This window comes from Eimeria tenella, genomic scaffold, assembly GCF_000499545.2.
Source record: "Eimeria tenella Houghton genomic scaffold, Eth_scaff2, whole genome shotgun sequence".
Taxonomy (NCBI): domain Eukaryota; phylum Apicomplexa; class Conoidasida; order Eucoccidiorida; family Eimeriidae; genus Eimeria; species Eimeria tenella.
The window spans coordinates 1-14,217 of NW_013541843.1; the positions used below are offsets into that span (position 1 = coordinate 1).

The 14,217-nt window shown below is 49.0% G+C and overlaps 3 protein-coding genes across 3 annotated transcripts in view; all 3 read right to left on the bottom strand.

Annotated features, from left to right (window-relative positions):
• Nucleotides 1-28: 28 nt before the first annotated feature.
• On the bottom strand, nt 29-909 carry ETH_00028690 (uncharacterized protein; the record flags this gene model as incomplete). The annotated part of the gene is made up of 1 exon (XM_013374180.1): nt 29-909. A coding segment is annotated over one exon (881 nt), but the record flags the coding sequence as incomplete, so codon positions are not given.
• A 2,088-nt stretch (nt 910-2,997) lies between these two features.
• Nucleotides 2,998-3,999, bottom strand: ETH_00028695 (uncharacterized protein; the record flags this gene model as incomplete). The annotated part of the gene is made up of 1 exon (XM_013374181.1): nt 2,998-3,999. One exon carries the CDS (start codon nt 3,997-3,999, stop codon nt 2,998-3,000), a length of 1,002 nt encoding a protein of 333 aa, XP_013229635.1.
• A 1,288-nt stretch (nt 4,000-5,287) lies between these two features.
• ETH_00028700 (valyl-tRNA synthetase, putative) overlaps nt 5,288-14,217 on the bottom strand; it is a gene marked incomplete at both ends in the record, with an annotated part of 11,872 nt that continues 2,942 nt past the window's right edge. The window contains 13 exons of the mRNA XM_013374182.1: nt 5,288-5,479; nt 5,962-6,111; nt 6,214-6,390; nt 6,623-7,000; nt 7,183-7,859; nt 8,036-8,343; nt 8,488-8,610; nt 8,969-9,066; nt 10,162-10,280; nt 10,697-10,850; nt 11,394-11,542; nt 12,700-12,794; nt 13,685-13,807. Of these exons, the coding sequence (XP_013229636.1) occupies nt 5,288-5,479; nt 5,962-6,111; nt 6,214-6,390; nt 6,623-7,000; nt 7,183-7,859; nt 8,036-8,343; nt 8,488-8,610; nt 8,969-9,066; nt 10,162-10,280; nt 10,697-10,850; nt 11,394-11,542; nt 12,700-12,794; nt 13,685-13,807 (2,743 nt within the window). The remainder of the gene's footprint in view (nt 5,480-5,961; nt 6,112-6,213; nt 6,391-6,622; nt 7,001-7,182; nt 7,860-8,035; nt 8,344-8,487; nt 8,611-8,968; nt 9,067-10,161; nt 10,281-10,696; nt 10,851-11,393; nt 11,543-12,699; nt 12,795-13,684; nt 13,808-14,217) is intronic.

The following is a 14,217-nucleotide window of genomic DNA, read 5'->3' on the forward strand; positions in this document are numbered from 1 at the left end:
AGCAGCAGCAGCAGCAGCAGCAGCAGACGCGCGCCAGGCCGCGTCCATGATGGCCGTCACGCTGAAGCTGGCACTCATTGCTGCGCAAATCAACACCAAGACAAGTTGCTGCTGCTTGGGAAAGAGTTTGGCAACAGTCAAAGCTGGCAGGTAGCCTGCGTCAGCTCCTGCTGCCAGCAGCAGCACGGCGGGCACGTAGAGCTGCTGCTGCTGCCCCGCGAGGCCCAGCAGCAGCCACCCCGCGGCCCCACACAGCTGCCCCACTGCAGCAGCAGCACGGGGGCCCCCCCAGTCCAGCAGGGCCCCCGCCGGCAGCGAGCAGCAAAACGAAACAGCAACTCCCAGCGTGAACAGGAACTGCACCTGTTCGTCCTGCGCCACGCACGCGTACCGCCGCTGCTGCTGCTGCTGCTGCTGCTGCTGCTGCTGCTGCTCCGGGTCGCACAGCCACAGGTACGCCCCGTCCCGCAGCAGCATGTTCGACAAGTGCGGCCACCCAAACAGCACGCGGGCGCTCACGGCCACGTACAGCAGGTGCAGCAGCAGCAGCAAATAGCGGTTGAGGCCCCACGGCGTGGGCTGCGCGGAAGCCAGCGGCGCTGCTGTTTTCAGCTGCTCCAGACTCCTGCTGCTGCTGCTGCTGCCGCTGCTGCTGCGCCGCTGCCTGCTGCCGCCGCGCGCGCGGCCTCCGCTGCGGCTGCGCCCGCGCGGCGGACTGTCCACGCACACGCACACCTGACCCTCTCCAGGCGCTGCTGCTGCTGCTGCTGCTGCTGCTGCTGCTGCTGATGGGGGGGGAGAAACAGGGGACGGGGGGCCCGTCACGTCTGCTGCAGAAGAAAGCTGAGGGGGCTCAGACAACTGGGGGGCCCCCTTGGGGGCCCCTGACGACTGCGGCTGCGCCGCCATGGGAGCTGCGCGGCGCTGCGGCTGCTGCTGTCAAGACAGAAGACGAAGGGGGCAGCAGAAGAGAAAGAACAGGGCCAAAGCGTGGGCTTATTCATAAATGTATTAGCCCTTCGAGGCCTGCTGCTGCTGCTGCTGCCGCTGCTGCTGCAGGGGGGCGCTGCTGCTGGTTCGTGCTCTAGAACCTGCAGACGGCGGCGGGAATCCGAGCGCCAATGAGCCAAAGTGCCGCGTCAAGATAAAGTAAATCCAAAAAACAAAGACAGAAAGGGTATTTAAAGCGCTTTGAGTCGCGGAATGAGAAGACATCTCCAGAGGATCATGGCAACGGACAACAGACAGCACCAAACACGGGCGGCGGTTTCGGCCCACCCGCCGCTGTGGGGCAGTGAAAGCTGCACGAATTGTTCTAATTCCATAAATAATCTGCAATTCCACCATTTATATCTGCAAACTTAAAGCATCTAAATCCGATTCCGGCCTCGATCTGCCGAAGTTTCAGTCGGCCGAACGCGGCAGAGCACAAGCCCGCAACTTGAGGTGTACCTACACCCCGGCGATTTCGCCCGCCTTCGGCTTTCGCCTTCAGTCACTTTTGTAATTCTGCAATTTCGTTTTGTCTGAGTCCGATATAATTGCAATTAATTGAACTCTTCTTCAGAAAAGGCCCGGCAATCGCAGCCCCAAAGTTTCGCCAAGTCGAGTTTTCTGGTTTCTTTTTTCTTTTCTTTTCTCGTTCGTTTCCGAATTTCGAAATTTCAGAAAGCCACGCGAAACTTGAACTTGAACGAACTCCCCCGCTGAGCCGGCAAGCCCTTCTTTTCCCCGAAAGCCTCGCAAATGGACTTCTTTGAGACATCTTCATAAATTGCAAATCGATTTTTCTTGCAAATGAAACTTTTCCTTTCGAAGCAAAGCCAGAAACTCCCACCCGCCGCTGCGCCTCCGCACAGCGAGAGCCACCCGCCTCCCCTAAATAACTTGAATTCAGAAACAACCTAATAACTCAGAGACAGTTTTAATTTAAATCCAACTCTAATTGTTGCTGCTAATTGGATACTTCAGAAACAAACAAAGAACTGCTTCTGGCGGCTTCCTTCTGCTGCAGTTTCCCGTTGCTGCGTCCAAAATGACCCGCTGCAGCAGCAGCAGCTCCTTACTGTTAATTTTAAATCTGCAAATTAAAAAGAAGTGAATCTGACTACCAAGAACGAATAAAAGGACCCCTCGTTAACGCATGCATTCCTTAAAATGCTGCATGCAAAAGACAAGAGAGGAAGCAGCAGCTAAATCCTCTCCCACCTTTTTGCATGCAGCACTAAAAGAGACGCATGCAACAAAAGCCCCAAAAGGCCTGCCCCAAAGCCCGCCCTTGCTGCTCCTTTCCCTGAGTCCGAGCCAGCTGTTTGGGGCCTTTTCAGCAGCGCCCGCAGCACCAAAGAAGCCTCAGCAGCAGCAGCAGCAGCAGCTGCTGCTGCTGCTGCTGCTGCGGATCAGCTGCGCAGGCGCAGGCGCTGCGGTGTATCGACACTCCAGTTCTTTGTTTCGTTATTAGCTGGGAACTGGAGGGTCTACGTACACCTGAATAACTGCTGCACTCATTTAAAGTCTCTACATCACCACCTGCTCACTTTACAAGCCCCTGCTGCAGCCTAAGAAGCAAAATGCTGCTGCTGCTGCAGCACACCTCTGTTGGCGCGCAGATCTGCCCTGCTGCTGCTGCTGCTGCTGCTGCTGCTGCCTTCGATGGTAAATAACTTTAAAGGCAAGCGCTTTTCCCTCTAGGCTTCAAGTTCAATTTGCAGATTATGCGTCTCCGCAGAAGGCTGCAGCAGCAGCTGGGGAGACTCTGCAGCAGCTGCAGCAGCTGCGGAGTCTCTGCAGCTGAAGAGTCTCAGCAGCAGGAGCAGCAGCTGGAGAGCCTCTGCTGCCGCAGCAGCAGCAGCTGGAGAGTCTCTGTTGCAGCAGCACCAGCTGGACAGTCCCTGCTGCAGCAGCAGTCCCTGCTGCAGCAGCAGCGTGCATGCAGAAGCAAAAAGTAAAGTCAGGGGCCGCAGCGCTGCGCTGTACATACACTGGAAAGAAAAGTCTTCAGGAGAACTGCAGCTTTTTAATAAAAGCATTTGCGCTGCTGTAATCTGCTGCAGCAGCTGCTGCAGCAGCAGGCGCTGCGGCATCTAGACACCCCGCCGCCCCCAAAACCCCACACGCCCCAGCTGAGGTGTCTATACACCCCACAGCCACCCCGCTGTCTTTTCTTCCTCCGGGCGGCCCCAGCAGTTCATGTGTACGTACACCTGCTGCTGCACCTGCTGCTGCACCCGCGGGCTCTCGCGGGCCCAAACGCCCCTCCCCAGCAGCAGCAGCAGCAGCAGCAGCAGCAGCTGGCGCCCGCAGTCTTTGTCTGTGCAGCCGCTCATTGTGGCAAAGCAGAAGGTACTCATTTGCTGCTGCATAAGGGGAGCAGCAAGAAGCTGCTGCTGCTGCTGCTGCTGTTGCTGCTTGCGGCACCTCTGCAGCCGAAAAGTAAACTGGGGCCCCCGCGCTGCTGTCCCCAGCGCCGCGCTGAAGACCTGCTGCTGCTGCTGCTGTTGCTTCTGCTGCTGGTGCCGCTGCTGCGGCTGCGGCTGCGTGCCCGCTGCTGGGCGCCTCCCTCGGGGCCCCGGCTGCGCACGCAGCGCATGCATTGCATGCACTGCATGCACTGCATGCACTGCATGCAGCGTATGCAGTGCATGCAGCGCATGCATTGCATGCGCTGCATGCAGCGGCGGGTTTGGGGCTTTCTGTATCTCGAGAGGGGGCGAGGCTGCTGCTGCGGATGTACAGGCGGCACCTCTTGACCCAAAGAGCCACTGAGGGACTTTCTGCTGCTGCTGCTGCTGCTGCTGGCTCTGGGGACTTTGCTGTTCTTCGGCGTTTTTCGCGGAGAGCAGAAGCAGCAACGGAGTGTCTGTACACCTGCGGCAACGAAGAAGCAGCCTCCGGAGCCGTGCTGCTGCTGCTGCAGCTCAAGTCGAGAGCAGCAGCAGCAGACAGGCGAGCCTGGCGCAGCAGCAGCGAGCTGCTGGGCACGTCGCAGTCGCAGTCCATGGCTTGCTGCTGCTGCTGCTGCTGCTGCGAGGACCCCTGAGGCGGAAGCAAGGGGGGAAAAAGACAGAGAGGAAAAGAGGAATTCGCCAAAGTTGCTGCTGCTGAGCTTCTACGTTGCAGCAAAATGCGCAGAGAACGCTGCAGCGCATCCTCCCGCAGCAGCAAATTCAATAATGACTTTGCGAGTTTCAGAAGAGTTGAAAGCTGTGTTGGCGGCGCGGCGCTGAGGTGTACGTACACCTCAGCGCCGCCATCGACTCGACCGAAACCTGCAGCCGCAGCGGGCGCAGCAGTTCCCGGGGGAAGCAGCAGCTCCGTGGCAGCTTTAAAGGAGCAATTTGCAGCAAAATAAACCATTTATTTTCAATTTCCTTTCTCTTGTCTTGCGCGGAGGCGCATGCGTCTTTCGCTCGCAGCTTCCTGCTGCAGCAGCAGCTCTCCGCAGCTGCCCAGCGTCGCTTGGGGCTTTCCGCGCACACTGCTGCTGCGCGCCGCCTTTTTCCCTTTTCTTTCGAACTTCGTGGCGAACTTTAAAATAAATAACAACAAAGTTTCCAATTTGCAACTAATGAGGGGAAATTGGGGCGAAACGGACGCAGCCACGCAGCAGACACTGCGAGGTCACATGGGGTGAGCACTGCTGCGGCAGCAGCAGCAGCAGAAACGCAGCAAAAAATGTTCTGAAATGTCAATTGCATGCATTCAAGTGTCTGCTAAAGAACAAACAATGCACCTGGCGTACATACACCTCAAAAACCAGCAGCTTCCCCCTCCCAAAAGGCGCCCAAGGCGCTCTGCCGGGGGCCCCCTGCAGCTGCTGCTGCTGCGCGCCGCTGCAGCGGCTGCTGCAGCGCCGCTGCAGCAGCGCAGCCAAGAGGCGAGCTGCCGGGGCAGCTGCCGGCACAGCAGCAGCAACTCGCAGCAGCAACTAAGCAAAGAGCTGCTGCAGATACCAGCAGCAGCAGATTTGGCTCCGTTTGCTTCCTTTTGAATTCTCTCTTTCTAGCAGCAAATAGCGAAGGGCCCGCAGCTCCTCAAATGAGCTACAGAGCTTCGAAAGAGAGTTGCTGCAGCTCAACTAAAGCAAATCGCAGCAGCAGCAGCAGCAGCAGCAGCAGCAGCAGCCTGCTGCTGCTCTAAGCCAGTGGACCAGTGGACCTTTCAGTGGTCACAGCGCCGCTGAGGCTTCTGCGGGCGCCCCCAGGCAGCCTCCACTACTGTAGCTGCAGCATTCCGTAGCACCTCCGCTGCTTCCGCTGCTGCTGCTGCTGCTGCTGCTGCTGGGCGGCTACTGCTGCTGCGGGCTGTTGGACTTGGTCGTGGCTGCAGTCTGCAGCAGCGGGGCCACTTCGCTAATTGCTGCCTGCAGCAGCAGCAGCTCTTTTTCCAGGTCTGCTTTCTTCTGCAGCGCAGCTTCTTGCACAGCTTCGGGGGCTCTTACGAAGTTGGGTTCTTTTATTTTCTTCTCGTAGCCATCCAGCTGCAACAAAAAGAAAAGCAGCAAATTAAAATGCAAAAGATTCAGCAGCAGCAGCAGCAGCAGCAAAGAGTGCTTTGGCCCCGCCGACTGCTGCAGCAATTCAGCGTGAGCTGAATGTGGAGAGTTTCTAATTATTTGAATATATTTATTGTTTTATTAAATCTGCAAATTCCTATGTGTTTGATGTGTAATAACATAAAGAAGATACGCACGCAGATGTATCATGTGCTGCAGTTCATACAGGGCATGTTGCTGCTGCTCATTTTCACTGCTGCTGCTGCTGCTGCTGCTCCCGCTGCAGCGGTCTTTGCTGCGGAGTCTCGTAACTAAATGAGCAGTAGAATAAATCTGCATTAAAACTAATTCAAAAGAATGCAATGCAGGCTCGAAAGTGCAGATCTAAATGCCCCACGTGCTGCAGCGAACAGCAGCAAGCTGCTGCAGCGCGGCGCTGCTGCTGCTGCTGCTGCAGCGGAGCTGACCTTGCTGAGCAAGTTGGCTTTTTTCTTTTCCAACTTCTCCAGAGTTTGCGAAATATTAACTCCTTCTCCGATTTGGAGGTAAATGGTGAGTTGTGGGGAAACGACGTCTGAGACGCAGCCCGCCGGGGGGGCGTCGGTGAGGACGGAAACCTGAGGGAAAGCGGAGGAAAAAGTGGAGTTTCGCGGACTTTTTTGGATCAATTAGTTTTAAATTGAAAAATTAGAAGTTCTGGAAAGGTATTTTCCACTCACTTTGCTCAGCTTCGACAGGATCGCCATGGTCGCTGCCGTTTCTTGCAAAAACTGAACAGCCTCTGCTGCAGACCGCAGCAGCACGAAGCCCTGCGGCTTCGTCTTCGGCGGAATCTCCAGCGCCGCCAAAAGCGATCTGAAGTGCCCGACGATTTGCTGCAGCTGCTGCATGTTGGCCTGCGAAGCAGAGGCAGCAAAGCCCAGCAGCAGCAGCAGCACCACTGTTGCATGTTCCCGAATTACTTCACATTTTGCTTATTTGCGCTGTCACCACGACATACGCATTATTCCCGTTGACATTATTCGCGAAAAAACGAGAAACCGCCCGAAATCCCGCGCGATTCCCCCAATCAGGGTTTAGGGTTTAGGGTTCAGGGTTTAGGGTTTGGCGTTTGGGAGGAAGCCGCACGTCGAGGGCCGGGTCCGTCCAGGCCAGCACTTGCTGCGGATAGTCACTTATGCAAATCGATTCTGCTTTTCCGGAATAAAAAGGAATTCTTTGGAAAAGTTCTTCTGTCAGAAAAGGGCAGATCGGGTGCAGCAGCCGCAGCCCTCTGTCGACGCAGGTGAAGAGCACTTCTTGCGCGCAGCGGCCGTCGCGCGCACGTGCTGCTGCTGCTGCTGCTGCTGCTGCTGCGTCGCCTTCTGCTGCTGCTGCTGCTGCACTCACGGGCTGCAGCCGAGGCTTTATCGCCTCTAAGTAAACGTCGCAAAGTTCGTAAAGCCAAAAGTTGTAAATTGCATTTACCACTTCTCCAAACTCGAAGTTCTCGAAGCAGCGGTTGGCCTGAGTAGTTCAAATTAAAATAAAATAAAATAAAATGAAATAAAATAAAACAAAATAGTTAATTAGATCAGAGGGAAAAGGCAGAAACTGCAGAAAGCAAGGCTCCCGAAATGGCTGAACAAGACGTGCGCGATCCGCAGTCTCAAAACCCCAAACCCTAAACCCTAAACCCTAAACCCTACCTGTTCTGCGGCGACGGAGAGTCTGTGGAGGATCCACCTGTCTTCCCACTTGAGTTCTGCGAGGGCGACGGGCGTGTTGCTGCAGTGGAGGGTTTTGCTGCAGTGGAGGGTTTTGCTGCAGTCGGGGGCTTGGCTGCTGCTGCAGCAGAGCAGCTGCAGCCCCTGCGGAACGAAGCCGCCTTCCGCGGCGCCGCTTTCACCGCCGCCGCCGCTGCTGCTGCTGCTGCTGCTGCTGCTGAGGTCCAGGGCCCACTTGTCGAGCGCGAACTTGCTGCAGTTCCAGATCTTGTTTGCAAACTGTCTGTAGCCAACAACTCGGTTCAAGTCCAAGTTGATGTTGCGCCCCTGGCGCATGTAAGCCACGAGGCCGAGGCGCAGCGCGTCGCAGCCGCACGCGGGAATGCCGTCTTTGAAGTCTTTCCTGAGGATCGCCTCGCAGCGCCGCGCCTCCTTTGCATGCAAGTTTCCCGCATGCAACTTCGCGACAAGAGCCTCCAAAGAGATCCCCTCGATCACCTCCAAAGGGTCCACCACGTTGCCCTTCGACTTGGACATTTTCTGCCCCTGCGAGTCCCGCACCATCGGGTGCAGAAACACCGACTTGAACGGCAGCTGCCCCGTCAGCAGCAGCGAAAGCATCACCATCCGCGCCACCCAGAAGAACAGGATGTCGTGGCCTGAAATCCAGCAACAAAATGCAAAATCTCACCCATTTCCACCTATTTATTCCCGGATCCGCGGCCAGAAACTGCGGATCGCGCCTCCGGACCCGCACTCCCCGCGCCGCGCGCCAGGTGTACGTACACCGCAGCCTGCGCCCCCGCGCCCAGGTGCGCGTACACCCCAGCCTCACCCGTTTCCAGCAAAGTCGTCGGAAAATAAGCTTTGAACTCTTCCGTTTCTTCTGGCCAGCCAAAAACGCTGAAAGGAAACAGGCCCGAGGAGAACCAGGTGTCCAGCACGTCCTCGTCTTGCTGCAGCACAACTTTTGCGTCTTTTGCAATTTTGAACTTCTCCCGCGCTGCTGCTTCCGCCTCCCCGTAACTCGCAGCAGCAACCCACGCCTCCCCCCCCATGTTGCAGTTTGCTGCTGCTACTTCTGGCTCCACAACTTTGTACGCGGGAATGCGGTGGCCCCACCACAGCTGTCGCGATATGCACCTGCGCACACGCCCCAGCCACCTGCTGCTGCTGCTGCTGCTGCTGCGCCGCAGCAGCCGCGCCCCACAGCGCCCGCAGCCGCGCCGTTTAGGGCTTACAATTCAGGGCGTAGGGTTTAGGGTTTAGGGTTTAGGGTTTGGGCACCAGTCCTGCACATTCGTCAGCCAGTACTCCCAAGTGGCCACGTGGTTCTCCGGCTTTATCGTCAGCTCTTTGTTGCGCACTGCCATGACGCTTTGCCTCCCCGCCTCCTTGCAGTCCATCCACCTGCAGCAGCAGCAGCAGCAGCAGCAGCAATAGCAGCAGCAATAGCAGCAGCAGCAGCAGTGGCAGGAGCAGCAGCAGCAGTAGCAGCGCTAGAAGCAGTAACAGCAGCTACAGTGAGAGCTGCACTAGCACCGGTGGTGGAAGCAGCAGCGGTAGAAGCTGCAGGTGCAGCAGCAGCAACAATAGCAGCAGAGGCAACAGCAGCAGCAGCAGCAGCTGCTGCTGCTGCTGCTAAACTTCAGCTCGCGGTGTGCTTGCAGCTGCAGTAAACCTCAGCCTCTGAAACCTAAACCCCAAACCCTAAACCCCAGCCCCTAAACCCTAAACCCTAAACCCTAAACCCTCGAAGGGGACTCACCACTGGGGGACCAACAAGTACTCGATAATGTCTCCGCTGCGGCTGCAGCGCGGCAGCTGCATCGGTTTGCTGTTGGGGACTTTGTCTCGCAGCAGGCCCTGCGTCGGGGGACCAAAACCCTAAACCCTAAACCCTAAACCCTAAACCCTAAACCCTAAACCCTAAACCGCAAAGGGAGCAGGCAGCAAGGGGGAATGCTCAGCAGCAAACAGAGACTTGCTGTTCATTCCACCGAGTGAATTAAATGAATCTTTTTTGGCACAAATAAAAAAAATAAAACATAAATTGTTTTTCAGCGGCAGCAAAAACAAATCCACCAAAAATAAACCACAAGTGGCTTATTAGCTTTTAAACGTTTACTAAATTCGAAGATTCATTTCATTTATTTCTTTCAAATATTTAATTCTATTTAATGTTTATTTAAATATTTAATTCTATTAAATACTTAATTAAATATTTAATTCATTTAAACAATTAAAATTGTTTGCTGCTAACCAACTCTAAGTCTATTCTGAATGTCATTTCATTTAAAGATTCCTTTTATGTAAATATTATATTCAAATAAGCATTTAATTCGTTTAATTAATTAAATGAATAGAATTAATTTAATTAAATGAATCAAATAAATTAAACTAATTTTATATATAACAATTCTTTAAGTCTAATCTGAATATTGTAACAACAGGCAAAGACTCTTTTTAAAGATTCATTTCGTTTAAATATTAATTTCAAATAAACATTTAATTAATTAAACCAATTAAATGAATTAAGTTAAATAATCAAATTGATGAAATTAATTAAATAAAACACTTACCACCTATTTAAGTCTAATATGAATATTGTGGCGACAAGCAAACATTCCATTTAAAGATCCATCTCACCCAAACATTATATTCAAATAAACATTTAATTCATTGAAACAATTAATTTAATTAAATTAATTAAATCAATTTAATTGAATCAAATTAAATAAATTAACTGATTAAATATTATCAATTCTCTAAGTCTAATTTGAATATTGGGGCGACAAGCAAAGCCTCACTTCACCTAAAAACTGCATCCAACTGGACATTAAACGAACCAAATGAACCAAATGAACCAATTAAACCAATCATTTTAATTAAATTGAATCAAATTACTTAAATTAAAACGAAATAAATCAAAATAAATCAACAAATTAATTAATTATTCACCAATTCTTTAAGTCTAATTTGAATGTTGTGGCGACACGCAAAGCGATGCTGCCCCGCAAATTCGCCGCCGTTTTCGTTGATGTGGCCGTCGGGCGAAAAGATGGTGATGAATTCGAGTTCTGCAAAAGTGGAAAATAAAATAGTAAAACAAATTAATTAAATTAATTAAATTGATTAAGTTGAATCAAATTAAATCAATTAATTCAGTTAAATAATTGGCTCTAGAACAGTCCATTTAATTCGTTCATTTTAGTGGATTGTTCGGCGGAAAATGAAGTCGAACTCGACGCAAACAGCAGCTGCAGCAAAACCAAAACCAGCAGCAGCAGCAGCAGCAGAGCCAAAACCAGCAGCAGCAGGAGCAGCAGAACCAATACCACCAACTGAAACAGCAGCAGCAGCAGAACCAATACCACCAGCAGAGACAGCAGCAGCAGCACCAGCAGCAGAACCAAAACTAGCAGCAGCAGCAGCAGAACCCAAACCAGCAGCAGCAGCAGCAGCAGCAGCAGCAGCAGCAGCAGCAGCTGCGGACTGTGTCTCTTTCCGATTTCGTAGTCGTTTTTGTCGTGGGCGGGAGTTATTTTGACAGCGCCAGTGCCGAAGTCCTTGTCGACGTACTCGTCGGCTATCACCCGCATCTCCCGCGAGGGAAAGAAAGGGTGCAGCAGCCGCCGCCCCACCAGGTGCTGCAGCAGCAGCAGCAGCAGCAGCAGCAGCAGCAGCAGCAACCCAAACACACTCACCACGCAGCAGCAGCAGACCCCGTGCAGCAGCAGCAGCAGCAGCACCAGACGCCGTGCAGCAGCAGCCGCAGCAGATGCCGTGCAGCATCAGCAGCAGCAGGTGCCGTGCAGCAGCAGCAGCAGCAGATGCCGTGTAGCAGCAGCAGGAGCAGCGGATGCAGCGAAAACAACAGACAAAACCAAACAAAGAAAAAGAAAAAGGAAAGGAGAAAGAAAAGAAGCTAGAAAGACAAGTGGACTGGAAAAGAAAATCAAAAAGAAACTGGAAAAGAAAAGCAAGTCAAAAGTCAAAAACTGCGAAAAGCAGAAAAGTGGAAAAAACAAGAAAAACAGAAAAAGAAAAACCGAAAAAGAAAAGCAACTCAGGACGCCAAAACGAGGCCAAAGAAAGAAGAGAAAGAGCACCACGGAGCAACAAAAGAAAGGAAAAAAGAAATAAATAAATAAAAATGAAGAAAAATAAAAGTGAAGGGAACTCGGGCCCGCCTGGTATCGCGGATCGCTGGGGTGTACAGCCACCGCAACGTCGCCCAGCATGGTTTCGACCCGGGTGGTGGCGACTTCGATTTCGCCTCCGCCTTCGACTTTGTAGACGAAGTGCCACAAAAAGCCAACTTCCACGGGGAAATCGAAGCCTGTGGCGCAAAATAAGCAAACAAATGAACTTGTTTTGTTCTTTTTCGTTTATTTGCTTCTTTAAATTCGAAAAACCGACGAAAATGCAGCCGAAACGCCGAAACTGCTCGTGTTCTGCACAGAGGGGGAATTCAGAAAAGTTGAATTTGAAGGAGTTTTGAACTTCAATTCAACGAAAATCGAGAACTTAGAAATTGTAATACAATCAATGAACTTAAAATAAAAAACATTATTTGTCACTCCTGGTTTGGGCATTTGGTCTGAAACAAGAAGCTGCAGCACCCTACAGAAGCAGCTATTTTGAACAGATAAATCGAAAGCTAATGATGAACATGATATAATAATAATAATAAAATAATAATAGCAATAATAATAATATAATAATAGTAATAAAATAATAATAATAATAATAAGAGTAATAATAATAAGAGTAATACTAATAATAATAAGAGTAATAATACAACAATAACAATAATTACAATATAATAATAAATAGTAATTAATAATAAATAATAGTAATACTGATGATAAGCAGCAATGAGGAAAGCACCAGCAGCATTAAAGACAGCAATGGCAACAGCAGCAATCCAAAGAATGCAAAGAATGCAAATAAAGGACCAAATGAAACAAAAAAGAATAAAACAAATTATATTAAATCAAATTAAAATCCAATTAAACCAATTAAAATCAATTAAATCAATTCAAATCAATTCAAATCAAATTAAAATCAATTAAATGAGTTGAAATGAATTGAAGTCAAATTATAATCCATTAAAATGGATGTAAGTGAATTGAGGTGAACTAAAATCAAATCAAAACGAACTACATGAACTAAAATGAATTAAAATGAATTAAACTCAAAGTCGAATTAAAATCAAATTAAGCAGAATTAAATGAATTACAAGAACTAAATAATTAAATGAATTAAATTAATCAAATTAATTAAATTACATCACATTAAATAAATAAAAACTTCACCTGGGATTCGAACTGTCTGCGGCTGTTCAATCAAATTGAAACGAATTCAACTCAAATTCAAACCAAATTCAGATCAAATTAAACAGAATTAAATGAATTAAATCAATTAAATGAATCAAATTAATTAAATTAATTAAATTAAATAAAATAAAAATAAGAAATAAAATAAAAAGTCCACCTGGGATTCGAACTGTCTGCGGCTGTTCAATTGTCTCCGTGTCCACTTCGATGTCGCTCAGCGCCGTCTTCAAACAAGAAGACCACGAGACCAGTCTAAACAAAGAAATAAATAAATAAATAAATAAATAAATAAATAAATAAATAATAATGGTAATTGGTTAATTAGTTAGTTAATTACTGGTAAATGGATGGTAGATTCAATTCTTGGGATTGCTTCTGTGAAGAAAAAGGGGTTAAGAATAAATAAAAAGAATAAACAAATTAATAATGTAAATAATAAATAAATAACAAATTAATAAATAAATAAATGAATAAATAAATAAATAACTAATTAGTTGGTGAGAAATAAATAAATAGATGAGAAGTGAAACGAGGCGGCAGATTCAACTTTTTGGATTGTGTCTGAAGAAAGAGGAGTGGTTGGGAATAAACAAAAAGAATAAACAAATTAATAACATAAATAATAAATAAATAAATTAATTAATTAATTAATTATTTAAGAATTGATAGATAAAGAAACAATAAGGGTTTAGGGTTTAGGGTTTAGGGTTTGTGTTGAAGAGCTACTCTCCAGATCTCCATTTGAGCTCATTCTACTTCATGCTTTCTACTCTTAATCTAGGGTTTAGGGTTTAGGGTCTAGGGTTTAGGAGGGTTTAGGGTTTAGGGTTTGTTTTGAAGAGCAGCTCTCCAACACTCCATTTGAGGTCGTTCTGCTTCATTCTTTCTACTTTTAACCCAGGGTTTAGGACTTAGGGTTTAGGGTTTAGGAGGGTTTAGGGTTTAGGGTTTAGGGTTTGTGTTGAAGCGCAGCTCTCCAGCACTCGACTTGAGCTAATTCCGCTTCTCGTTCGAAAACGCCTTCGACACCAATTGAATTAAATTGAATTAATTAAATTAATTAAATTAACCAAATTAGTTGAATTAAATCAAATTAATTGAATTAAATCAAATTAATTGAATTGAATTGATTTAAAAGTTACCTTTCTTCCCTGTAAATGAGCCCGCGGTTGAAGAGCCGCACAAAAGCCTCCACAACTGCAGCAGACAATTTGCTGTCGAGGGTGAAGCAAAAGTGGTCCCAAGAAACGCTGCTGCCGACTCTTCTGCAGCAGAAAAAGCAGAAAAGAATTCAACTTTGAGTTGAGTTCGAAGTTCCATTTGAAGTTCCATTAGTTCCATTTCCAGTTCGAAAAGAAATCGTTTTCATTTCATTTCATTTCATCATTTCACTTGGAAAAATCCACGTCAAAGTTCAAAAAAGAAATTATTTCAACTTTTTACTCCACAGGTTACCCATTTGCCAGTTGTGGCTCGCAAGGAATTGAATGGTATTTGTTGCATAACTAGCTGGCTAGCTAGCTAGCTAGCTAGCTAGCTGGGCAGCAGGCTGGCTAGCTGGGCAGTTAGCTAGCTAGGTAGCTGAACAGCTAGCTGGACAGCTAGCTAGCCCGGCAGCTAGCTAGGCAGCTGGTTGGGTAGCCAGGTAGCTAGCTGCTTAGCTAGCCAGTCAGCC